We start from the raw sequence: 26,057 nt of genomic DNA, 5'->3' as shown, positions 1-26,057 counted from the left end.
CGGTTATCCCGAGGGCTCCCGGGCGGGATGGCCCCGCTCCGCTGGATGCTGAGCGATCCGGCTGGTGGCCCGACTCTGGGCAGGTGGGTGATGCTGTGGGGTCGTGTGTGGGTACCAAAGGTGCTCTGGAACTTGTCGCTGGTTCTTTATTTCCAGCTTCTGCACTGCTCTCTTCTGCTCCTGGCAGTCCCAGCCCGAATAACTGAGTGGCTGTAAAGCAGAGCTCCTGCCGAGTCTCTGTTTCTGTGTTAAAATCCTTGCTGGAGTTGAAATGGAGGGAGCAGTTGGTTGTGCTGCTGCACACCAAGGGAAGTCTGCTTAGCTTTGGGAATCAATAAAGAATCTAAAACTTTCAGTGTTGTTATTTCAGGCCTGGTGATAGTGGCAGCTTATCTCCACGTGAGCACTGAGTGTTCTAATTTCCTGTTCTTCTTATTATTAATGCAGAGATGTGTCAAAAATGGATGTGGTGACTGCTGGCCTGCAGGATAAGTATCCCCAGTGGATGCTGACAGAGAGCCAGGAGGAAGCTTCTTTGGGGCATAAAAAGGTAGGTCATGCTCTGCAGGCTGCATAATAACCCAGCTCTGGAGAATGTGCTCTTAGTTAGGCCTGTGGTTAGTTGATTAGTAAATGCTTAGTAGCTTGGATGTTAAAAATCATCAGGTGAAACAGCAATAACTTTTATGTTTTGTTCACTGAGTGCTCAGAGCTCAGTAGAGAGGTTGGGGCAGGAACCCAGATGTTTTGACAAAGGGAGATATGGCTGGGATGGATTTCCCTGGAGAGGACAGCTATGGTGGGTAACCAGCTCTCTCCCAAATGCTGTTTGCAGCAGCCTGGTGCCCAGAGGAGTGTTCTGGAGGATGGGCTGCCATTCCTGCAGTTCTGTGGCTCTGTTGTTTATAGCCATGAAGCCAGTGACTGTTCTCTGCTTGCAGAAGATATCAGGTAACAGCTCATACTCACTTTTTTTCTTCTTTCCTTTGAGTGCTCCTCTCTTCCTGGGAGGGACTCAGCTTTTGGGAATGGTTTCCCATTTGTCCTTGTTGGTGGAGGTGCCATTGCTGAACCTTTCAAAGGAGAAGCTCAGGATGCTCCAATGCAGATTGATTGCCTTTCACAGTATGGGTAATTCTGTGAGCCCTCATGGAGAAGAGTTAATTCCTAACTTGGGACTGTATATTTAAAGAAAAGACAGTAAATTTGTGGTGCAAAATGATTATTTTTCCCTTTTTTGTGTAGCACAGCTCATGTTGCTGGGGGAAAAAAAAAAATCTGTGTAAAGTTTCCAGTGCTGTGGGATAAAGGACTGTTTTTCAAGGGATCATGGGGTGAATCAAGAACAGCCTTTCAAAGCAATAAAAACTATTCCATCATCTTTTGCCTCTGGCTCTCCTTGAGGCCTCTGTGGCCAAGTTTTAGTAGTGGGGGGCTAAAGGCCCTGTCCCTGTTGTGCTCCTGAGGGGGAAGAGGTAGGAAATTTGGGAGTCCAGTTGAGCCAGGGAAGAAGGGAGTGGTTTGGTAAAGGTGTTTTAAGATTGTTTTATTTCCCATTATGCTACACTGATTTGATTGGTAGGAGATCAGTTCATTTTGATGTGTTTGCTTTGCCCATGCTGGTGATTGCTGAGTGTTCTCTCCCTGTCCTTCTCTGCACCCACACCCTGCAGCTATTTATGAGCAATGTGCTGGTATTTACATGCAGATCTGCAGAGTTTTGGAGCATTTCAGGTGCCTCTGGGGATCAGCACAAAGGGGTCTGTGCTGGGAAATGGTTTGAAATGGAGAATCACAGCCAGTGCACCTCCCATGTTCACGTGGGGTGACTCAGGGGTGGTGTTTTAAGTGCTGATAGAACAGCAGATAAATGTGAGGGGGATCTGTTCCTTTCCAGGCAGGGTTTGTCAGATGGGGCTGCTGTTGGATTTGACATTGAATGGCCTCCATCATACACGAAAGGGAAGATGTCCAAAACAGCTGTAATCCAGATGTGTGTCACTGAGGACAAGTGCTACTTGTTCCACATCTCCTCCATGGCAGGTACTGTACTCCCTCCCTTACTTAGGGTGTGATCTGCTCCCCATTTCTTGTGGTTAGGTTTGAATTTCAGCCTTGAGCAGTGGCTCTTGTCCATCTTTCTCTCCCCTTTCCCACCTATAATAAAGGGATTTATTCTTTGAGTGATGCCTGTATATTAAGACAATCTTAGCTTACCACATGTGCTTGAAAACAGGATGTGGGTACTGAACAGGGGAGAAGAGTTTTACTTGGGGACTATTTTTCTGTCTGGGAGAGAATATTTTATTCCAGTTTTAAATACTTAATTCCCTGCTCCTATAATGAGGTTTCTGTTTAGTGCCAAAATAAACAATGAACCTAAATAGAGCAGGCTGTGTTTTTTTTGTCTTGTTTTTTTAATTTGGCTTCAACAAAAAGCCTCAAAAATGATGGTTCTTGTGCTCCCTATTCCCAATACCTGCATTATATGACATCAGCTTTGGGAAAGAATACTGAGTACCTGGTGTGATGCAGAGAAGGGGGTGTGCTTAGCAGAGGCTCAATTCATTATGGATGTGAATAAAAGCTCCCAAATAGGGAAAACAGGGATGAGGGAAGGAGATGGCAATTTTATAACCTTTGGTTGAAAATGTTAGATTGAAACTATGCCTGTGAGAGGTTTCTGATTTCCCTGGGGGACTCGTGCTGAGGTATAATAACCATAATTTTAATGTTGGTGTTCAATCCTTTGTCATTTAGAGCAAATGGGGTGGAAAATTTAATTGCTGGAGGCTATTCCATCAGGGAGGGGAGAGAGCACAAAGGAAAATGATGTGAGCAGAGGAAGCTGAGGGAGGAAGGGCCATAAAGAGCTGGAGTGCTTTTGATTGTGGCAGGGGAGATGTTTGTGTGGCTGCACGTGTGCCACAGCAGAGGGGGGTGTTTGCCTCTCCATGGTTTTCCAAAATGCCTCTCCTTGCCAATGGAAGGTGCACTTTGAGCTGAGTGACTTGTGCAGGAGCCAGAGCCCATTTCTGTTGATATGGCAGCAGATATCATCTGCAGAAATGCTGGCCAGATCACAATATAAAGTAGCAAATCCTGGCAGAAAAACTTTCTCCTGCAGGAGGAATTGAGCATTCTTGGGCTGTGTATAAATGACAAAACCACATTTATTTATTTTTGTTCATAATTTTTCGTTTTTTAGTATTATTTAGATTTCCTTACAGATTTCTCAAAATGTGACCTGTTTCTCAGATTGCACCTTCTGCACAGTCTTCAACTTAGACTTTTTGGTTTTTGTTAGTCACTTTTCTGGGGATGAGGTGGTGGAAATGGGGCACAAGTCCTCCACTGGGGAGATCCCATCCTTAAAGGTTTTAATGATTATTGCCTTAGGTGAAAATCTCATGTACAGCAAACCAGCTGAGCGTGTTGCAGGCTTTTATTTGACTGAATTTCCCTTTTGTGGAGGATTTTCCATATTTTTCCTATGGCTCACAAGCTTTGGAAATGCTGTACTTTGCCTCCATCCCCCAGCACCAGGCTGCTGCTATCTGAGGGGTTTTTACCAGTTACTTTTTAATGCTCTGAGGTGGATCTGCAATTTCCCAGTCCACAGTACAGCTGAATGTGGCTGTAGCTGCAAATGCACCTGTGCAGTGGCAGCCATCAAAGAGCAGAGATAATTGTGCAAAAATAAAATCAGTGATGGCAAGTGTTGGTTGAAGTACATAAATAGATATTGCAGGACTGAGAAAAGGTGATGTTTGCCATGCAACCCAAGGCAGATAAACACTGTGTGCCTGTGCAGTTCTGTGTGCTTGCAGGTACTAGATTTGCACTTGAGACTAATTCAGGGTATCCAGCTGTGGGGTCCTGAAGGTATGGATTTAAATAAGATGCTCTGAATTTTAAATGGGAGCAAACACACAGGGGAGGGAAAGGCTGTTACTGTTCAAGGATGAAGTGTCTGTGGCTGTTCTTCCTGTAGAAAATGAGATGAGAAAGCTGCTTGCTTTAATTCAGTCCTGTAAGCTTGAAAATACCCTTTGATGCAGGATTGCTGTGCCATCAGTTTGGGAGAAATCAGAATATAATGCTCAGTATCTGTGTACATCTTTAATCATTGTGGGTTTTTGCTTGCTGACAGGACTGACATGTTTGGGCTTGGCACAGCATCTGGTTGGTGAATTCTGTTTTCCAAGTGCTGTTGTTGGAGCAGCCCAGCCTTAGCTGTGAGTGTGTCTCCAGAGAATCTGTGCTTCTGATCATTTCCCATGCTTATGGTTTAAACTGTTGCCCAGAAATGTGAAATAGCAAAAACTGTGAAGAAATTATGTGGGAAATGGTAAAATAATATTTGATTTCATGTAATGAACACAGAATTTTCAGAATTAAAGGATCTTTTCCAGTGAGGGGTTGCTTTCTTGTTGAGTGATTTAACAATAAGAAAGACAAGGTTTTGGGTTGTTTTTTGGGGTTTTTTTCACTTGGTTTGTTTTCAGGTGCAGGATGATTTTATTTCCAGTATTTCCTTCTTGCCTGTCTGCAGATGATCCATCACAACCATTTGAAGTTTTCAGTCATTCCAGAGAGAAATCAAATAAACAGAGGAACTTTGGTGGCTTTTCCTTTAAAAGCACAGGGTTTTGCAGATGGCCTTTGTGCTTGGATTTTGTCATTTCCATTAGACTTTCTGCCATCTTCCAGTATTTAGTTTCTCATGTTTGGGCTTAATCTATTTTAGGTTTTCCCAAGGGACTCAAAAGGCTGCTGGAAGATGAAACAATTAAAAAGGTTGGCGTAGGAATTGAGGGAGATCAATGGAAGCTGATGAGTGACTTTGAAATCAAACTGAAGAGCTTTGTGGAGCTGGCTGACGTTGCTAATGAGAAAGTAAAACTTAAAACCTTTTTGTGTGTGGGAGGGAACCTTGTTATGGTGCTGTGCAAAAGGAGGTTTCCTTGTCTTTATTGGAGTTCCAATAGCAAACGTGTTGGTGTGGAATAAAGCAGAAATCTATTGTAACTTATTTAGAAACTGTTAAACAACACCTCTGGAAGCCTGCAGAACTAAGAACTGTCCATCAGTGAGCCAGTTTTTAATCAACATTTGTCCCCTCTAAGGTCTGTTCACTTTTAGTGTTTACAAGATGTACCTTTTGAATTCAGCTCCAAGTGCTTTTTCCTTTAATTCTCAGTGATGGGAATGGCCAGATTGTTCTGCTGGCAGTGCTGCCATTGTCCCAGCAATGGCTCAACCTTATAAACAGGGTACAAGAAGGCTGCTATGCTTTGCTGGGTGCTCAAGGGAGGCATCAAGGTCTCCTTGAAGTCCTCCCTGCAGAGGTGTTTGTGCCACACAGTGTGGAGCTGCAGAAATGCCTCAATCCCTGTGATTCTCAGGCTGGTGTCACCTCAGCTCTCCTGTGGGTGCTGTTTCCAGCACCTGGTGAGCTCTTGTTCACAAGTTGTGCTGCATTTGGCACACCCTGAATTTCAGTTCTGTGTCAGAATGTTTAATGCAGGGACACCTGTGCTGTCTTTTTAGGGAAGGGAGCCAAAGGTTCATTGCTTTCCAAATCCTTCTTATTTCTAGCATGTCTCTTAAAGCTTTTATTTCTGTGTGCACCATGGATTTCCTTACCTGTGCTTGGTCTCTCCATGCTTTTCTCATTCCTTCTGTGATGCAGCACCAACATTTGGAGCAGTTCTTTTCATGGGAGCCATTTCAGAGTCTGGCTTCCTAGTGGATTGGAAATGATACATATTAACTCTTTTACTCGTGCAATAACAGGAGCTGTTACTTCTAAAACTTGGAGTTTTCTCATTCCTTTTTTTTTTTTTAAATCTTGTCATTCGACTCAGGGTAATTTGTTCTGAAGATGATCTCTCTGATAGCAGCTTAAAAGTCTTCTGCTAAAGAGAAAACAAACCAAAAATAAACTTGAAAGAGAAGAAAAGAACAGGGTTATGTATAATGGCACAATGGGAGGGGAAGGGCTGAGGGAGCCTAAAAAGAACAGTTGGGGGAGCCTAAAAAGAGCAAGTTTTTTATACCAGACTCAAGGCAATGAGCTGCTAATGCTGCACTGCTGCTGTGCATGGTTGGGCACGTTTTCCAAGCTGGAATAGCAGCAGGCCTGGATCCTTGGGCTCTGCAGCCAAGTTGGGGTGGCTCTGGAGGCTTGGGATGAGCTCTGCTCTTCTGCTTTGTCCAATGCTGACAGACAGGCTTTAATATATTCCTGTGTTTTTATCAGATAAATCCCTGGTGCTTGATACTGAGTTTTTCTAATTAGAAAGGCAAATAACAGGAAGATCCTGGAGGAGAGAGGGGGTGCTGTTTAAATCCAGGGCTTTTATTTTATCAACCCAGAGGTTGCTTTGTACAGATAATTCATATTTTTGAGTGTGACAGCACTGAGAAGAGTTACTGCTATGAAAAACAAAATATGCTTTGACTAACCCACAGCTCTTTGCTTCTAACAAGGGATTGCTCTTTTTGGGGAGGTGCAGGTGCTTTTCTTTTTAAACAAATCCTCTTCTTTTGGTGTTTTATTTGGCTTTTTTCCCCCCAGCTGAAGTGTAAGGAGTCCTGGAGTCTGAATGGGTTGGTGAAGCACCTTTTTGGCAGGCAGCTGCTGAAGGATCAGTCTGTGCGCTGCAGCAGCTGGGAGAAGTTTCCACTCAGCGAGGAGCAGAAGCTCTATGCAGCCACTGATGCCTATGTATGTACCACAGGGATCCCCATTCCAGCCTCTGGGAGCAAATCCCTGCTCCAGGGTTATTTCTTTAGTCCCTTGTCTGCAGGTGTTCACTGTAGCTTGTTACCACTTTTGGATGTGTGTCCTGCTGGTTTTGTCATCTTCCTTAGCTGTTAATGAACCCAAATCTTGTTCAGTATAGCATGGGAGGTGAAATTCAAAAGCACATTGGAAGAAACACAGCCTTCAGTGGTGGCTGATACAGGAGAACCACAATATGGGCTGTCAGGAAGAGTTCAGTTGCATAGGAGTTCTGTGATTCTCCAGAAGTCCCTGCTTCTTCAGTATTTTGGATGAATTTTGGTTTATCTGCAGTTCTGTGAAGGGTTTTACCAATATGCCACCTGCTTTCTGGGAGAAAATCATTCCTTATGGCAAGAAAAAATCCCTTCAGTCTCTTATTTCTAGACTTAGAGGAGGGGAAGTGGGACAATGGTTTCTGACTTCTGGTTTAGTTAGAAGTTAAGCAGTTGAGGGCTTAGCACCTGTGAAGACCAAAAACAGTAAGGAAAATATTTTAATTTTTTTTTTGTGCCTGGTTCAGTTTTTGTAGCCATTTTTTTCCAGGCAGTGCATCTTTCCCACTGTTCACCTGGCCTGCCTTTTGGAGCCTCCCAGGAAAACATGAGGGAGTAACTTGTTTCTTTTTCAACACGTGTAGCCTAATTAGCACATTGCTGGCTTTGGGCTGTGTTTTTCTGTTAGAACTCATTATTCATACCAAGGGAAATGCTAAACACTCTGAATCCATCTTGGTGGGTTTGTAGCTCTTCTCCTGGAGCAGGGCATGAAATCTGAATGAGGTGAGCAGATGGTGGGACTGGGGGCTGAGTACTGGGAGCTTTCTGTGTGCAGTGAGCTTGCTGAGATTACCCTCCCTGGGATGTGTGTGAGAGTCTCCATTCCAGAGGAAGTCCCAAGTCAGCATTTGGCCCTTAGTGCAGCTTTCTGTAACACACAACCTGGTCCTGATGGGCAGTGGAGTTAGGGTAGTTATTACTATGAAGTAACCCATATTCCAGATTGGAATTCTGCTGGTCACACTCTGTTGGTGCTTTGCTTCATTAACTCCTGATTAATTTTTGTTGTTGTTTTTTCTCTGAGGAGTGCTGAGTACTAATTATTTCTTCTCTCTCTCTAGGCTGGCTACATTGTTTATGAAAAACTGAAAAACATGAATGAGGGTGACCAGAAATTATTTAGTGTGAGGAAAGGTAAATTGTCCATCCAGGCATGAGGGATTTATTCTATGTACAATTGCATATTCCATTTCCCTGCAGGTGTTTTAGTAGTATCAGGTCTTCTTTGGCTTCTTGGTGATTCCAAAAGACTTGCAGAGGGAGCAGACAGTAAAAGATCTTGGGTGCCCAGGGTAGCCACACTCTGTGACTGTTTTCCATGGGATGTAGGAAGGCACTCTAAGGATGTTTGTTTGTGTTTATCTCTGCTGTACACAGGGATGGGAAGAATTCCTGCTGTCATCCCAGTTTGTTTATGGAAACACTTCAGTGAGTTAATTTCAGTGCTGCTGATGCAGGGACAAATCCCAAATTTAAGATGAAACAGGGCCACAAAACACACCACTTTAGGAAGTCATGTTTTTATTGAGGCATATCAATAGGACCCTAATGTTTTAGAGCAGCTTAACATTATTTACTTCATCACAGGAGAATTTACCATCTTAGCTCTTGTTCAGTTCTGTGTTTCATTAAGAAGATATTACAGGTACCTTAAGGCTGAAAAAGAGGGGTGGTGAGGGGTTTGTTTCCTTTCTGATTTGGGTGAATTTTACTTTTCTGTGAAAGGCAGAAGTGGCAGTGCTATCCCCTTGATACGAGGTGCAGGATTTAGCCTTGGTTTTGTCAGCATGTCCTTGTTAGCAGCTTTTTTCCAGGAGCTGGCAGGGATGGCTTTGTAGCAGTTCTGTTGTGTACCTGTTTTCCCTGAGCTTGTGTAATGGAGGAGAGGCAATGCTGGAATGCTTGGAAGCTTGGCCTGATTCTCTATGCTTGATTTCTAAGCCCTGGGAAATGCTGTTTTACCAGCTGTGGATCTTGTAGCAATGCAGTCACAGGAATGTGAGTTCTTTAGGTAGAGATATTAGACCCCAATTATTACCAAATAACCAAGTCTTGCACTTGTTACAGATGCCACATCTGAGTGTGTGAAGGAGCACTTGGCTTCTCTGGCTGAAGAGATAACAGACCTGGCTTCTCACGTCCCTGACTCCTCTGGACAGCTGGAAAATTTCCAAAGGTCAGTTTTTTGCTGACTTGTCTCTACCTCCACAATCAGTGTTTTGCTTTTAATCTCAGAGATCCCACACAATAAGTACTTGTTTGAACAGACATCTGCTATCTCTTTGTCTTCCAAGAAACTGTATTTTTTTTATATGTAGGAATGTGTTTTCTCTGGTCTAATTGCAACAGATTTGACACTGAGCTTGGCTGAGTTTTGTTCTGGAGTAACTGCCTCTGTGATTTTGTTTACCTTCCTTGCTTTTACCTCCTAGGGCTGCAGAAATACTAGCTGAGATATCAGAGAACATCAGTGCCTTAAAATCCATCCTGTTGGGCTCAGGTTCCCCTTCTGGGCTGGAGAGGAGCTGTGGTGCAAATGCAACGCTATTGGAAGCCAAGTCAGCAAATGTCAAAGCACAAAAAGCAGAATGTGCTGAGCAACCTGAAGGTGACCTCAACATCTGCTCTGATGCTACACTGGCTGCTCTCTGGGAGGAGGAAATGGGGGGAGAGGAGGCACAGAGAGGTAACACTGCTCTGGAAAATGGGGCTCCAGCAGCCAGATTTGCAGACCAAGAGGACAGAGATGACTTCATGTCCCTGGACATTAGTGAGCAAGAGCTTCAGGTCTTGGAACGGCAGGCTGCAAAGGAATTGGTCAATGAAGTTGCACCTGAGGTAATGAGAACTTGTTAAATCCTAATATTTCTTTCAGATATTGTTTTTAATGAACAGGCCTCAGAGCTGAATGTTGATCTTAATTAGCTTTGGTAAGAAGTTAAAGCATACAGAGAAGTGGCTTATAGGAGGTACAAAAGGTTGGAAGGTTGTGGGTAAAACAGAAATTGCTTTGCTTCTAAGAGATTGGTGTTGATTTTGTAGGAGGCATGTTCCACAGACAATGAACAAAATGTGTCCTGTGTCATTGAGAGTGATGAAGAGCTGGAAATGGAGATGCTGAAAGTGAGTGCCTCAGGGTTTATTTTTCCATTTTTTTTTCTAATGATGCTGTTTTGGGATCACAGTGGAGTGGAGCACAGTTAAAGGGAGGGAATGTGAAGCAAAATGGTGCTGCTTACAGAAGATGGACAGAATAAACACATGGATACCTAAGGAATTCCATTTGCTGGCTATCATTTGCCTTGTGTATCATCATTACCACACCAGCTTGGACTTGATCCACCTACTAGATTTAAGTTGTTATAACTACATTAAAACCTGCTTCCATATCATCATATTACCTTGGATAGGCATTTTATCCACCCTTCCATGCTCCAAAATAACTTTATCTTCTTAATTTCTCAGTCTCTAAAAGATATAGATGGTTGTGAAGGAGTTTCACCTGAGGGAGAGGCCAGTAAAGCCTGGAAAACTCCTGACACAGAAGTGGATGTAACACCAGATGGTGATGAAGATGAAGGCATTGAGGAAGAGGAGGAGGAATATTTTGGTATGTTCTGAATTCTGATGTTCTTAGAATTTTTTTCTGAAGAAATTCTGCCTTGGGGGTGATTGTAACTTGCTTTGGGGTTGTCCCTTAGGTGAGAAATCAAGTGGGGAAAAGCAGCTGAGATGTGAGGAGAAGCACACCTTGGCTTGTTTGGATGATCCTGTTCCAGATGATGCAGTTATGCATTACAGTCCTACTGCTTTATCTCATTAATCAGGCCATATGTTCTCCTCCTCTTGCAAGGTCTCTGAGGAGCCTCTTTGCTTTTTCAATCCTTCATTTTAGCCTGTAAATACCTGGAGTTTGATGTCTCTCTTTTCACTGGAATTGCCCAAATTCTAACCCCTGGGCATCACAAACCATCAGCAGACTGTTGTTTGTGGAGACAGTGCTTTATCTTTTTTAAAATTTAATCCCAAATGAGTGTTTTCTTCTCCTCTCTCCCACTAAAGATCCACTGCTGCCAGATCCTGGAGAAAGCCACATCATGTGTCTGAAGACCTATTTTGGGCATTCTTCATTTAAACCGTGAGCATGTTTCTCTGTTAAAGTGGACACTGTGTGGAATGTGTTCCTCCCATTCCTTCAACCTGGATGATGTTTTATCACTGCTTACTTGAAAAAATGGCAACAAACAAATCCAGGTTGTCTTGTTCACACTCTCTTGTGTTGAAGATAACTGATCCACAAACACTGTGAAAACTGCAGGTATTATTTGTCATCTCCTGTGAGTGTCTACATCAAGTGCTGCTTGCCTGAGTCCTGTTAGAGATCCCCACTCTGGCACTTGTGGCCCTGCCTACAGCACTTGGAGTGTCTGAGTGGCTGCAGCATGCAAAGACAGCACTCTGAGGCAGCCCCCAGGGTCCCTTTAACCCACAATTCCACAGAATATGCAGTTTCATGCAATTTACTTGTTATCTGTGGTGGCAAAAATCAAGTATTCCCCTTTGTTTAATTTAAAGGGTCCAGTGGAAAGTGATCAATTCTCTTTTGGAAGACAGAAGAGATAATCTTGTTGTCATGGCAACTGGTGAGTTACCATTGTATCCTAAGAAACAATAAAACTCATTCCCTTTTTGGGGAGGAGGAGTAAAACAAGCATGGCTTGGTCTTTTGGGCTCAGCAAGGTGCTAGAATTGTCTCTTGTAGCTGCATAAAAAGCATGATGTCCCACTTTTTTTTTTTTTTTCTTTTTCTTCCTCCTCTCAGGCTATGGAAAAAGCTTGTGCTACCAGTTTCCTCCTGTTTACACTGGACACACTGGAGTTGTCATCTGCCCTCTGATCTCCCTGATGGAGGACCAGGTGCTGCAGCTGACGTGAGTGAAGTGGCAGCAGTGCCAGGCTGCTGCTGAATTCCCCATGAGCTCACCTGGGTCCTGCCTCTGGCCTTGCTGGGTGTTTCCCTCTGCAGGGCTGTTTGTGTGTCAGCTGCAGGGCATGTGTTTCTCCAGGAACACACACAGCCTGTGTCAGCAGTCTCAGATCCCTGGATTTGCCATGCAGGTGACCCAGAGGCTGAGGTTGCAAAGGATGGATGCTGGGGAGAGGTTTCTGAAGACACTTCTTTCTGGATTCACAGGCCTTTTGTGTCCAGACCAAAGTGGTGGGGGAGCTGTTTGAGGCTGTCACACTCATGTCAGAGTTTGGTAGGGCTCCCTTTGGGTCTGAGGAGTGACATCTGAACCAAGTACAGCTGGAAGCTGAAGGCAATCCAGATCAAAGCTGCAGCACAGGCTTTCCAGAGGGACAGTGTAGTAGGTCTCCTGACACCTGGCCCCTTCACTTCTTGAGAGAATTGAGGGGGGAGCTTGTGGGTGACACCAAATCACTCTGACATGAGTGGCTTTAGGTGTTGTCAGGATAAATCTCTTTGATTTTTAATACCTGATAATGCTTTCTCCACATGTATTCACTTCCTATTGTAAGAGCTATTCACTTCTGACCCTTTTTCACTGAAGCTGTGGGGCTCATGCTGAGTTGTCTAGTTCATTCCTGCCTTGTCCAACTTGGGAAGAACAAGTCTTTTGTGAAAGAGGGGATATGAAGATGTTTTGAAGTGAAGAGCATCAATTGTGTGTGGCATTTTCTGCTGCACTTGGTGGCTGTGTACAGATGAATGGCTGGACAGCCTAAGCTCCTTGATGATTACTCAGCAGGGTGTCTGTGTGTTCAGCTGCTGCTTTGGCTTTTCCACTGTTTTCCTCAGTGGAAGGGGTTTATTCACTCCCTTCCCAGTGGGTCATTCATGTTGAGGAGACTGAATTTCTACCAACTGCAGCAGTTTCTGTCAGTCTGGCTGCAGTTTGTGGAAATGAAACCAAGGGCTCTGAGACAATGCAGCAAATCACCAAGAGGTAAAATATTAATCTGTTGAGCTGGTAATTAGTAGGTTATTAAAAAACCAGCCACCTGATTTAAAATTAGCAGATGCAGCATCAGTGATTCACAAAAGATAGAATAAGGTAAAGAAATGTGGGCTAGCAAGACTTACATCCAAATGTGAGGAGCTGCAGCAGTGAATAGTTAAATAAAACACTTTTAGCATATCCTTTTGGATATTTTATTTGTGAACTTGTGCAAGGAAAGGTTCCTGCTAATCCAGCATGTATCTTGTGGAGACAGCTGGAGGGGAAGTGGAAGAGTGTTTGGGTGGCAGGAAGAGCCATGAAGCACTCTTGCTTTTTCAAAAGGTGTTTCACAAAAAGATTCTGGAAGAAAATAGTCTCTGACCTCACAGCTTGAACTTGCTTTAGAAATGCTGGCACAGGCTGCAATCTAAAGCTCAGAGAGTGAGTCTGTTCATGACTGTGCTTCTTTTATTTCTGCAGAATGACAGGGATTCCAGCCTGTTTCCTTGGTTCAGCTCAGTCAAAACAGGTCAAGGATTCCATCACAGGGTGAGTTTGAGCCAGGCTTTCTGGTACACAGGGTGCTGGAGGGGTAGGATGTCTCCCTGCTCCATCAGCACTGACACTCCTGGTTCTGACCCAGCCCTGGGACCTGGCACTCAGGATGCTGTTTGCACTCACCCAGGCTGAGTGTGTGAGAGGCTGCAGCCACCCTGCTGGGCCTTTTGGCTAGGGAAATGGAGCTTACTGACTCAGCTGTTCTGATTTATACCTGATTTTAGTCAGGTTTTAGACCAATCTGTCATCCACACAATAGTCCCTTCTTATTCTAAGGGCTGGCAAATCTGGTTTTCCTTTTCCTGGAATTCCTTGCTTTCCTATGGTTCTGAAGTGTTTTCTATGGTCTCCCCTTAATTCTTCTTGGTTCCCATCAGAGATCTGTTGTTCTCATATTGGTTTTCAATGCAATCATGATTTTATTGAATTTAATTGTCTGGGCTCTTCTGTGCCAATGTATTTTTCTCTGGTCTTTCAGGGGTCAATACAGAGTCATATACATGACTCCAGAGTTTTGTTCAGGAAACTTAAAGTTACTTCAGGACCTTGATCAAACTATTGGTAAGTTGGAGATAAGACTGTGGGTGAGTTGCCAGGATAATTATGTTTAAGCCTTTTTGATCACTGAAGACATTTCACCCATTTCTTGGTGAGAGTAGTGACCCCATTCATCACACAAGATCCTGTCACTGATGAAAAAAATCATATGTGAGTGTTTGTCTGAGACAATCAGGCTTTGTATTACAACCCAGAAAATACAACAAATGGCATCTGTAATTCTTAATTGTGACTGTGATTGAGAAACAGTGAGTGGGAAAAGGTCCTGTTGGAACTAGACTGAAATTTTGGATCTCTGTGAGGGATGTTGGATGTCCACAGCTTGGATTGTGGTTGGGGGAGACTATAATAGCTCTTGGGCCTTTTTTATGGAAGAGGCCTTTAAGTTGGTGCAGCAGAAGGCATTCCAGGAACAAAAGTGCTGGTGACTTCTCAGGGAAGCTGGAGCTTGCTGTGCTGTGGTTTTGTGTCCCCCAGGTATCACCCTCATTGCTGTGGATGAAGCTCACTGCATCTCTGAGTGGGGCCACGACTTCAGGAACTCCTTCAGAACTTTAGGCTTGTTAAAGAAGGCTCTGCCATTGGTGAGGTTGGGCTGTGTTTGGTTTCTGATACAAGAAAAGGGTTCTTTGTGATAGTTGGGAAATATCAGCCCTTTAATGTTGTGCTCTGAGTGTACTGACTGTGCTGGTTTGGAGTTGGAGCATCCCTTGCAGAAATTTAGACCTGAACTTAACATGCTTTTATTGGAAGTGCTATCCTATATTCCCTAAATTTGTCTAATCACATCAGTGAATTGCTGTGGACTCATGGAAGATATATTCAGAATAAAACTGTATTTCAAGTGTTGTGTTCCTATCTGTTCTCTAGAGAGCTTTGGTCTAAAATGTTCAAGGAGCTCAATATTAACTATAATTTTCAAATGAGTGAACTTATCCAATGTTAAACACATTAAAGTGCCTGTTTAGGTTCTGTATTGAGGTTTTTGCTGTAAAAAAACTGTCAATGAAAGGTCATGAATGTTGTTCTCCATCTCTTTGCAGGTCCCCATTATTGCTTTAACTGCAACTGCAAGTCCCTCCATTAGAGAGGACATAGTGAAATGCCTGAACCTGAGCAATCCCCAGATCACCTGCACCAGTTTTGACAGACCTAACCTGTACCTGGAAGTTGGACAGCAAAGTGGAGACATCATTAGGGATCTGAAGCAGTTCCTAACTAGGAAAGGAAGGTAAGAATTGGAGCCTGGTTTTGGTCCCTCAAATGTTTTTTGTTGTTTTTTTTTTTTTTTTAAGGCAGATGGCTTTTTTGTTCTATATCTTTACATGTTGTTGTTATTTTCAGCAGTTCTGTGTATGAGTTTGAAGGCCCCACTATCATCTACTGCCCTACAAGAAAGGCCACTGAGCAGGTGGTGTGTGCACTGAATAGACTCAACGTGGCCTGTGGTACCTACCATGCTGGGATGGGCAACAAGCAGAGGAGAGACACTCACCACCAGTTCATGAGGGATGAGATTCAGGTATGTGGGAAACAAAATTCTCTTGGTCCTATTTAGAATTGCAGAGTTTTTGGTAGAAGAAAGCTTTGGAATATCTACCTGTGTTAGCCATGCCCTCTGTGTGAAGAAACTGCTGGTCTGTGCTGACACCAGTAAGATTCCAGGCTTATCATTTGAATTTCTGTAGTAATTCCCTTAAAAATGCATGGTGTCCAAGGAAAATGGTTGTAGCTGGAACAGGATCACAGCTTCTGTGAGCTGCTTCTTTCCTGGGCAGCAGAGATATCCTGGGACTTCTTGTCTTGCTTCTCATGCTGCATTTGCCACAGCACACGATCCCTCTCATGGTTGTAATCCCATGGCTGTGCTCTCAAACTCAGCCCCGTGGCTCTGAAGCTGTTGTAACTGGGGCTGAATTCTGAGTGTGTGAGTTAAGCCAGGCCCCTCTGGGAGCAGCTGAGGGCACGTGGCTCCTGTCCTGCAGTGCGTGGTGGCCACGGTGGCCTTTGGGATGGGCATCAACAAGGCGGATATCCGGCTGGTGATCCACTACGGCGCCCCCAAGGAGATGGAGTCCTACTACCAGGAGATGGGCAGAGCCGGGCGCGACGGGCTCCCCGCTGCCTGCCACGTCCTCTGGGCTGCAGCAGACCTCACCTGCAACAGGTACAGCCCCCCCTCTCCCTCCTCAGGGCCTGTGGGCTTGGGAGAACCTCTGTCTCTCCTGTTCTATCAGCTTTGGAATAATTGTAGAAGAAGGTGAATAAGGGCTTTCCCAAGTATGCCCGTGCTCTGAGGATCAAGGTGGTGGGGAAGCAGGCAGCTTGGGTCTGGTTTTATTTTTTCTAGCTCTTCCTGGTGAATTAGAGAGCATTGTCTGGCATGTTTCATTTTTGGTGTGGGTCAGCACTTAAGGCTCTGCATTTTTTGCTGCTGTCTCAGACGCCTGCTGAACGAGATCAGCAACGAGAAGTTCCGGCTCTACAAGCTGAAGATGTTGGCAAAGATGGAGAAGTACCTGGTGTCCAACAGCTGCAGGAGGAAGTGAGTGCTGGAGCCTCTTCAGTGCTTTGTCAGTGCAGGCAGCTTTGGTAAGAGCTGCTGGGACTCAGGCACAGCTGGGGGTTGCAGCCAGAAGGCATCTCAGACTCTCAGTGTGTTCTACAAGCACAGAACATTCCATTCTGTATTAATGAGCAGTATCAAAAGTACAACCTTCAGCACATTTATACATTTCCTTATTTGTTTTTTTTTTTAATAATACTTTTTCTTTAGAGGAATCAAGGCTAAATAATTGGTTCCCCAGTGAATTAATTAATGATGCTGATTTCAACTCCATTCTCTGCAATAAATTTTATGTGTAAATTCATTGAATTCTTTCTGTTCCCTTGGGTAGAATCATCCTGTCTCATTTTGAAGACAGACAACTCCGAAAGGTTTCCTCTGGCATCATGGGCACAGAAGAATGCTGTGATAATTGCAGGTCCAGGTAAGCTTTCTTCCCTGAAGGCTGATCCTACAGGTTATGTTCTCTCAGACTGACTTACAAGGCAAATTATCTGAAAGAATTGACTTTCATGCATCTGATCTTGCAGCTGTTCAGCCTGGAGTTGATTTTTGAACATGTCTCTAACCTTTCTCCAGTGGGTCAAGCAAACCCTGATAAGCTCCAAGTTAGGCTGTGGGAAAGCCTGGAAACAGAGCAGGATCACAGTTCCTAACAGGAGTTTAGAGCAACACTCAGTGAAAAACACCTCTGTTCATCAGTTTAAGCCCTGTTAGGTAATTAATCCCAAAAGACAACACTTGCAAATGGTGTGTGGTACCAGGTGTCTGAGGCTAAATTGCCCCAGTGTCCATGGAGCTGTTCTCCTGTGCTGACATGTGCTCTTTTAACCTTGCTAATAATCTCGTGGATGTGCTGGGGGGGACTCAGGAGGCTGATAGTCACAGAGGCATGAGCAGAAACACCTTTGTCACTTCCTTCTGTGCTTACAATAAAGCTTTCCCTGGAGTTAGAGTTTTTCCTTTATGTTCTTAAAGAGACAGAAAAAAGCCCTTAAGTGCAGTTGAAGAAATATTGTGTATGCCCAAACCAATGCAGATATTTAAACACTGAATTCAAAAGATTTCTGAGACAGTGTTGTTAACAGCAGGTATCGTGGAAAACTTAAATGTTGGATTGGGCAGTTGTCCAAGAAATATAGAAATATAAATGTGTCTTGAAGTTCCATTGGTATAAATAATTAAATGTGCTTAAATATATAGAACTAGGATTGACAGTAGAGACTAAGTACAGGTCAATCACTTGTGGTTATTTCATTATTTCATTAATCACTGTGTTGACACCATCTGGAGCAAGGGAGAGGGGCTGGATTTGTTTGTGTTGAGCTTGGCTTCCTTGGTGCCTTTCAGTGGCTCCAGCCTCACAGCCCCCAGTGACTTTGATGGAGGATTGCAGGACTTTGGGAAGCAGGCACACCAGCTGCTGTCTGCAGTCACTGCCCTGGATGAGAAGTTTGGGACCAGAATGCCAGTTCTGCTTCTTCGAGGGTCTGTAAGTGATGGTGCAGCTCCCTGTGTGTGTTCTGAGGGGAGGGGCTGTGGCACTGTCCCTCCTAACTCATCTATCATGGATGCACATTCATGTCAATGTGTGTATCCCATTTTTCTGGGGAGATGGATGTTTGTGTAGACTTTGGGAAGCTGCTCAGCTCCACTCCCCACACAACAAGCAACATGATTGTCCTCTAATTTTTATGCAAATGCATCATTTTGATTATCTTGGAAGGAACAGACTTTTTCAGAATGAAGGTTAGACATCTTGGCTCAATGAGCTGGCTTATGTTTGAACAAAGCAAAGGATGGCTTCCACTGTAGCTTTGGTGTTGCTGTCTGACTTGGAGTACTGAAGTAGGGACCTGAATGAATATAAGTTAATTTCCATACACTTTAATTGTTTTGAAATAATAAGCAAGAAAATGGAAATGAATTAGAATAAGAACAAAATACTTTTTATGTTTACAAACTGAGAGGAAAAGGAATCACCTGTAGCACTTGATAAAGCTGGGTTAATTATGTTCCTTGTTTAACCTTCTAATGAAGTTAAGCTGCTGATTGTCACACAAGTGTATGTAGGGAAAAATGAACTTGCTGTGCCCTTGGCAGAAAGTAGATGAGGAGTGGAATAGGTTAGAGTGGGCTCTCGCTGGGCTTTTGGTGTCCTGATTTCCTTGAAGCCTCCCTGTGCAGGGCGTGTCCAAATCTGACAGATTGTTTCCAAATTTGCAGTGCTCCCAGCGCTTGCCAGAGCGCTACCGGAGGCACCCTCTCTTTGGCTGTGGAAAGGAGTGGCCAGAGAACTGGTGGAAACTCCTCTGCCAGCAGCTGATACTGGAAGGGTTCCTCAAAGAAGTCACAGGCCAGAACAAGTTTGCCACCATTTGTGTGCTCACCCAGAAGGTACCTGGTAGTGAAGTGACCCTCTGAGAGCTCCTCCTGAGTGATGCACAGCTGAACCCTGTGGTTTATTTCTGACAGGGGAGAAATTGGCTGTCAAAAGCTGAATCTGCCTCAAATCCAAGCCTTCTATTGCAGTCCAGTGAAGACCTTAATCTGCAGAGACCTTCTACCAGGTAACTGTAGCACATGTGTTCTCTTGAAGGCTTCTTTGCTAACATCAGACCTGCCTCTGAAACCTGCTTTTGGGGAAGGAGGGGGCTTTGAGATCCTCAGTGTTCTTGTTTTTTTTTCATGAAGAATGACAATTCTAATAATTAATCAATAACTTGATTGGCCAAGTACATCCCTGTACCAACTTGAAATCAGTTTATTTAGCAAGATGTTACTTTTTGAAGGGCAGTGTCACTATACAATGGAATTAAGATCTAATTAATTTCATTCCAGCAGCAAGCGTTCACCTGTGCCCTCCAGGCAGTGGTCCCCAGGCACAAAAGGAAAAACACAGTCACCAGGCAAGCAGGTCAGTACAACCCTCCTGCAGTGTAATCCTTGCTCATATTAAAAAAAATTAAAACCCCACATTTGTAAACATATCACAAATTCATGTTTCATCAACAGCAAACTCAGTGAATAGATTGTAAATCAGCATTTGCCTTGTTCTTCTGGTGTTTTATAGATATCTCTGTATGAGATGTTCTCCTATAACAGAAAAGGTCAAACTCCTCCAAGAAGCACTAACATGCTTAACAGGTAGAGTATTTGAAATTAAAACAGATTTACCTAATTTTGACTGTGTTAATGGGGATACTGCTTGTTGGGTGGTTGTTAAAATGAGCATTTTCCTGTGAAATGGGTGTGAAATGCTTAATGCCTTAAAAAAAGACAAGTGCCTAAACTTGCTGTACACTGCATTATATTTCAAAATATATTGTATTTACAAGATTTCACAGTTAATATCAGGAGCATGAATGGCTCTGCCTTTCCACACAAGTCTGGAAAAGACTGGGACCAACTCGAGGCTCCCTCAGGTCAAAAGAAATCAAATAACCTCTTGCAAAAGCAGACCAAATAATTTGCTTTCCTGCTCATGTTCTGCTTCAGATTAAATGCACCTTGTATTTGAGTGGATTCTTCCTTCAGGCCACCATTCTGGTGCTGGCAGATGACAGGAGGAGAGGCTGTATCACTTAGGTGAATAATTGCCACTGCAGCCATGTGAAGACAGATTATTTTAGGGACAGTTAAAATCCAAATCGAATTATTTTGCACTGTGCTTAACAAAGGATGCTCTTAGTCCAGCTTGGGTGCTAACAGATACTGCAATGTAATCATGGCAGTCTCTCAGGGGTAAATGTCCCTGAGCCCATGGACTGGGAGCTGTGCTAATTCCACTCACAGCACAGCAGCTGGGGCCCTGTCACCCATGGTTTTAAGGTGATCACTGCTGTTTGCCAGGATTAATGTTCTCAGCCATAGGCAAAAATCAAAGATGGGATGTCACAGGGACAAATGACTGTTAGGGCTTGGTTTTGTTGAAGAGATAGGAATCCAGTGTTGAGAGATCTTGTTGGGTTGGGTTGTTGGTTTTTTTTTTTGTTTTTTTTTCCCAGACTCCCACAGATATTATTTCATCTGCTTGAGCTTGGTACAATAACAGACTGTTTTCAGGTTAGAGCACCAGGTCAGAGAAACAGTGACATGAAGGATGCTGCTGGTTGTACCCCAACCTGCCTGGGGACAGAGCTGGCTTGAGGTGCTGTTGGAGCTGGCAAAATAAGTCAGGCTGCTGCTGTCCCACATCCTTGAACCAAGTCCTGAATAAACTGATCTAAACCAAGGCTTGCTTCACACTTGATTTTTTTTGTTAGTGTTTCAGGGCACTCACCAGTGAAATCTCCTCTGAAGCCCCAAAAACCAGATGTTTCATCCCGAGAAAAAGAACTGCAGGTAAGTTTTTCTGGGCTAGGGAGGATCTCTCTGAATTGCAGCTGCAAACCACAGCTGTCTTGTGCTTGGGCAACTGGCTTGGGCAGCTCGTAAAATTACTGAGTTGTTTTGAACAGAGGTCCCAGAATTGGACTGAAATGCACAAGGAGGGATTAATGGATTGCAGGGTTTTTGTGTGTTATTGGAAAGATCAGGGAGGTGATAACTTTTGCTCTTATAGCAATTATACCCCTGAGTGATGTAGAGCTGCTCACTGAGAATTTGGCTCCTTCCTTCCCAGACTGCTCTGTATGGCAAGCTGCTGACTGCTAGACAGAAGGTGGCTAATGAGAAGGAAATTCCTCCAGCTGTCTTGGCAACCAATAAGATCCTGGTGGAGATGGCCCAGATAAGGTAAAGCCAGCATGCAAACATGTTGTACAAACTGCAGAACTTACAAGCCAAGTCACAAATCCCTTTCCTGCTTCTGTTGGGAGAGGGGAGGCATCTGAAGTGCCTCCCCCAGCTAGTGAAAGGCATTAGGCAGCAATATTTTGGGAATGTCTTATGTTGTTGCATTCTTCATCCTAAACCAGGCCTACAAGCCTTGAGAACCTGAAGAAAATTGATGGTGTGTCTGAAGCCAAGTCCACCATGTTGGTGCCTCTCCTGGCTGAAATTAAGGACTTCTGCCAAGTAAATGGTTTGCAGGTATGATGAACTCAAGTGTCTTCTCCTTGGCAGGAGCCTTAAGGATGGAATTTGTTCTGCAGCTATTGAACTCTGTGGAGTTCTGTTTGTTTTAGGGGAAAAAAAACCAAAAAAACACTTTGATTTAAGCAATGGGAACCAAAGCCTTACCTAGTTTTTTAGTTGTTTTCAGGGAGTCTCTGTAGAGAAAGTTTGGCTCAGATTGATAAGTTTCCCATGCAGACTGAATGCCACAGTTTGTTCTGATGGAATAGTTCCACATGGAATGAGGAATACCTGAGATGATGTGTTGGCTTGAGCACTTTGTTCTGGCTGGTTCCTTGGGCAATGCCATTCTGGTTTTAGTAAGATGGGAACATGTGGGTGTACATGTGGATTCTCTCCTTGCTTTAGTTTTCCCTCCCTTCTTTACTTTTTTTTGTTAAGAACATGGAGTTGTGGTCAAAACCAACCTCCAGAGAGCTGAATGATTCTGTTGGTGTTAGTTTGTCAGATAACTTCAGATAATGGGCAGGTGATCCACTGGTTGTCACTGGGATAGAATTAATTTAATTCTGCTTTACCTCACTTAGACAGACACATTCCCCACATCTGAATCAAAGGTTCAGAAAGAAGCATCTCCCTGGAAGCGTGCTAGAGCCCTTTCTCCCTCAGAGGAGGTCACATATATCCTGTTCCAACAGAAAAATTATTCTCTGGTAAGCTCTTGACTGTGGAGGCTTTTGCTTTGCTGAAAACTGACAGCAGGGATGCTTTGTCTGAGGGAGGGGGATGTACAAGTTCTCTTAAATCTTCTGCACAGTGCTGGATATGTTGCTTTAAAACTATGTTTCCTGAAAAATGGCAGATCCTCTTACTTCTGAAGTGGTAGGATGGAAAACAGGTGGGATACAGTGACTTTTAAATTCCACAGTAAGAAACTCAAGTTGCTTTGCCTGTCCCAAGAGTATGGGCCAGGTGATCCCCAAGTTTAAAGTGTACCTGAGGATGAACTAACAGGAAATAGTTGTACAATTATTAATGGGCAATTTGATTGCATCCACTAATCCTGATGCTGTGCACAGTGTGTGTATTGCTTGTGGAGAAACCAGTAGGAACTTGAAAGGTGCTTTTTTGAAGAGTATGAGACTCCAGTTGGAAATGTGTCCTTGAGAAAAACAAGTTTGGGTCAATCAAGTTTGAGATGCTTTGCTTCAAGGCAAATGTTTTCAGAGGGGAATTCATCCAACATGTGAAAATGAGGGGGAATTTGTTTTGGTGCTGTTATCCATGTTCTGCATGGATATTCTGTATAATGCACCTGAGAGGTCAAGTGCACTGTAGCTCCTTCATCTCAACCAAGTTCAAGGTAAAGTGCTGCACTCAAGCTGTGAAGTTTTGAGAGAGAAACACACCTGACAAGCTGGAAAAGCAATGAGAGAGCCATCAGGAATAATGCAGAGTTCTGGGGAGCTTTGTTGTGCTGTCCTGTGCCAGTGTCTCTGGGTTGTTTTTTGGAATGACACTTCCTCTGTGTGAATCCTGTGTGCCTTTGTTTCCCCAGGGGGCCATAAGTGAGAGCAGATCTCTGCCCCTTGCTGTGGTTGGCACTCACCTGACCCAGGCCCTGAGAGCTGGCTATGCTGTGAGCCTGGAGAGAGCAGGTTTGACTCCTGCAGTGCAGAGGATCCTTAGGGATGTTATCCACAGTCCTCCCATTAACTCTGGTAAGCATCACTGACCTGGCCTGAAGCTTCTCATGCCATCACTCCTGCAAGGCTGGGGCACTGCCAGGGTCTGCTTTCCCTTCAAGGTTCAGCTGTAAAATGACTCTGTCATGATCCATAACAATGGGGAACACCTTTATAAAGCCTTTGACTCGATTGTATGGCAATGATTGAGACAGCCCTCTTAAATCTGTATTTACTTTGTTTTTTGGAAAAAAAACATCAGCCTGACAAAGTTTTTCTGTGAGTACTGGCATCCTCAGAAAACACACTGGGAATTTATCACATGAAGTCACAAGTCAAACCCATGAGTTTTTAACTTCTTGCCATTTCTATGCCTTAATCCATCCTGTGCTTTAATGAGGTGCAACAAATGTATTTTGCAATATAAGAAAACTCAATTGGGGCAAGAAGCTTAAATAAGTAATACTGTATTTATATTTTTCTTCCAAGACACTTCCAAAATTCAAGAAATTAGAAAACTCACTCCTGCAAATATTGAGCTGTATCTGATCAAGATGATGATTGCACTATTGGAGAAAGAGGATAGCAATAAATCTCAGGATGTCTTGGCTATCAAAAGAAGGTTGGTGTGGCCTGAAGGGCAGCAGGGAAACACAGGAGCAGATCAAGCCAGCAGGCAAGGTGCCCTGTGGAATGAAACACAGGTTAGTAAAAGAAGGTCATAAAACTGTTCTTCTGTAAAATCATGTTTTCTTTGAGGGAAAAGACTAACAGAAGGTTGTTGGTGTTTCTAGCAGTGCTCAGTGTCTCATCTTCCCAATCCACCTCTCCCTCAGTTTTGGGTAGAACTGCCTCCTCCTCAGAGGAATGCTCAGAGCAGAAACTGAGGATTCTTTTGGGATGAGTATGGACCTAGCAAGAGGTCAGACCTGTGCAGCTTAACTGTGATTTGTTACACACATTACAAGTTCTTCCCAGCATGGAAACTTGGATATGCTCATTCCTTCACAGCAACCAAATCAGGATTGTGCCCTTGCTTTGTTTCTGTGCATTGGTACCTAAAACCAACCTGATGTGGGAAGAGATTCTGCTATTGTGCAGGAGGGTGAAGAGGATGAAAAAGCCAGAGGCAATTCCAGCAATGTCTCAGCATTTGGTTTCCTGTACTGCTTGAAACTGTGGGGCACAGCCTGGTAACAAGTGTCTGCTGGAGGACAAATCTTGGGAAATAAGGAGCTCCTTGTTGCTGTTTGAGAAAATCCAGCATAGTCTGAGGACACCCTGCACTGAGTGGCACCTGGTGGGAATGGCAAAAAGAAATACCATGCTCCAAATCCTTCTACCTGTAGTGGGATTTCATGTCTGTTCCCTACAGGGCTTTGGGCTGATTTCTTAAACACTGGCTCAAACAATTTTTCAAGCATTGCCATTTTGCCAAATTGATTTTTGTGCTCCCCTGAGTGCTGTTTTGTTTCTACACTATCTCTCAGAGCCTTCTTTTTCCTGCAGTTGACCTGCTGACAGTCCAATTGCCTGAGCTCTGATCACACTTTTCCCTGCTCCTGTTAGCTAACAGTGGGAATGACATGCTATTAGTAATCAAATTAACATAATCCAAAGGAACAGACTGCAAATCCAAAAGCTAATCCAAACAGTCTTTATTTACTTCCCTTTTAGAAGATATCCTGGTTCTAATAATTCTCTGTAGCGAGCGATTTTAAATCTCTTAATGGATTTTCTTGGATTTGAGTGGCCTGACATTGCTGCTGCTTTTACAGGGTAATGGGATCAATCCAGCATCCAAGGAAGGAGCAGAGAAAACCCATCTGCATGTGGTGCCTTTGGCTTTGGTAAACAGATGTTCTTACTCTAATAAAACATGTGGCAAACTTGCCATTAGTGAGGATTTTGGTAACACAGGGATCTGTAGCTGATGGGAAAACGTCAGCATGATACAAAAAACAGGAGGTCATATCTCTGGGCCCACTGTGCTGTTCTTAACTGGCACTTTAGCTGTAAAGAAACACCTATAAGAATTAAACATTTCAAGTTTTCAGAGCCATAGGGATGGAGGAAGTGCTGTTCTCCACTTAAAAAAAAAAAAAGGCCCAAGTACAATTTCGAGTTGTTGTTTGTTTGAAATGCACAGACTTCACTTGCTCAAATTTAATTGTGGTGAAATGAATAAGAAATGGGCAGTGCTCTCATGAAACAGAGGTGTTGGACCTTTGTAGGAGCACAAGCAGACATGAAGAGTTTGTATTTAAAAGGGAGCTCATGTCTCTGACCAGCATCACTTGTTGAACCCCTTTGCTGTGAGTACAGAGTTTAATTCTTAATCCTTTAGGTAGTTGAATAAGGGGTTGGATTTAAGTGAGGCATAAGCCTTCCTTGAACAATTTGGAGAGTTCATAAGTGAGAAGTAAAGCTGTGTGAGTGGGGCAGGCTGTCGATATGCCTTTGTTTCCACGTTTGTGCCTTTGTTTCCATGTTTGTGCCTTTGTTTTCTTCCAGAACTCGCATCCCCCTGCTAAGAGGAGGGTGCCAGAATGGTTTGGAACCTCAGCAGCAACAGCTGGACCTGTGACTCAGGCCAAGAAATGCAAAACAGAAACCAGAAAAGGGCTTTTCAGTTGAATGTGGAAAAAATCACGACGCTTTGTTTTTATCTTCTTTCCTACCATGAGCATTATCTGCACAGACTCTTGCCTCACAGGGGTTTTAATTTCCCCTGTACTACTCTGCATTATTGCTGCTGCCGCCTCTTCTCTTCCTCGAGCAGCACTTTTAGGACTTTTTCACTGTGTGAAAGGGGCCGTTAATAAAACGATAGAAATAAATAAGCACTTTCCAAGCGTG

General features: G+C 43.8%; 1 protein-coding gene across 3 annotated transcripts; it reads left to right on the top strand.

Annotated features, from left to right (window-relative positions):
* Positions 1 to 26,041, top strand: WRN (WRN RecQ like helicase). 3 transcript variants are annotated; one of them, XM_079305992.1, is made up of 35 exons: positions 1 to 87; positions 448 to 550; positions 836 to 951; positions 1,898 to 2,043; positions 4,751 to 4,899; positions 6,584 to 6,733; positions 7,911 to 7,983; positions 8,917 to 9,025; positions 9,282 to 9,687; positions 9,892 to 9,972; positions 10,315 to 10,459; positions 10,912 to 10,987; positions 11,425 to 11,492; positions 11,672 to 11,780; positions 13,293 to 13,361; positions 13,849 to 13,931; positions 14,406 to 14,512; positions 14,972 to 15,159; positions 15,273 to 15,450; positions 15,914 to 16,095; positions 16,372 to 16,473; positions 16,826 to 16,918; positions 17,845 to 17,986; positions 18,721 to 18,891; positions 18,970 to 19,064; positions 19,336 to 19,411; positions 19,568 to 19,641; positions 20,760 to 20,838; positions 21,119 to 21,231; positions 21,414 to 21,528; positions 22,101 to 22,226; positions 23,072 to 23,234; positions 23,688 to 23,902; positions 24,977 to 25,048; positions 25,713 to 26,041. In XM_079305992.1, the coding sequence occupies exons 2-35, from the start codon at positions 461 to 463 to the stop codon at positions 25,833 to 25,835; spliced, it is 4,284 nt and encodes a 1,427-aa protein (XP_079162118.1). In that variant the 5' UTR covers positions 1 to 87; positions 448 to 460; the 3' UTR covers positions 25,836 to 26,041. The 3 variants fall into 3 exon arrangements, with proteins under 3 accessions (XP_079162118.1, XP_079162120.1, XP_079162119.1); XM_079305994.1 differs by lacking the exon at positions 4,751 to 4,899 and having other exon boundaries at positions 2 to 87; positions 25,615 to 26,041; XM_079305993.1 differs by lacking the exons at positions 1 to 87; positions 448 to 550; positions 836 to 951; ... (1 more) ...; positions 4,751 to 4,899; positions 6,584 to 6,733 and adding an exon at positions 7,309 to 7,572.
* The last annotated feature ends 16 nt before the right edge of the window (positions 26,042 to 26,057 follow it).

The sequence above is a fragment of the Erithacus rubecula genome, assembly GCF_903797595.1.
Source record: "Erithacus rubecula genome assembly, chromosome: 5".
NCBI lineage: Eukaryota > Metazoa > Chordata > Aves > Passeriformes > Muscicapidae > Erithacus > Erithacus rubecula.
Note: the sequence above shows the minus strand (reverse complement) of the source record. Positions and strands in the feature narration are given on the sequence as shown.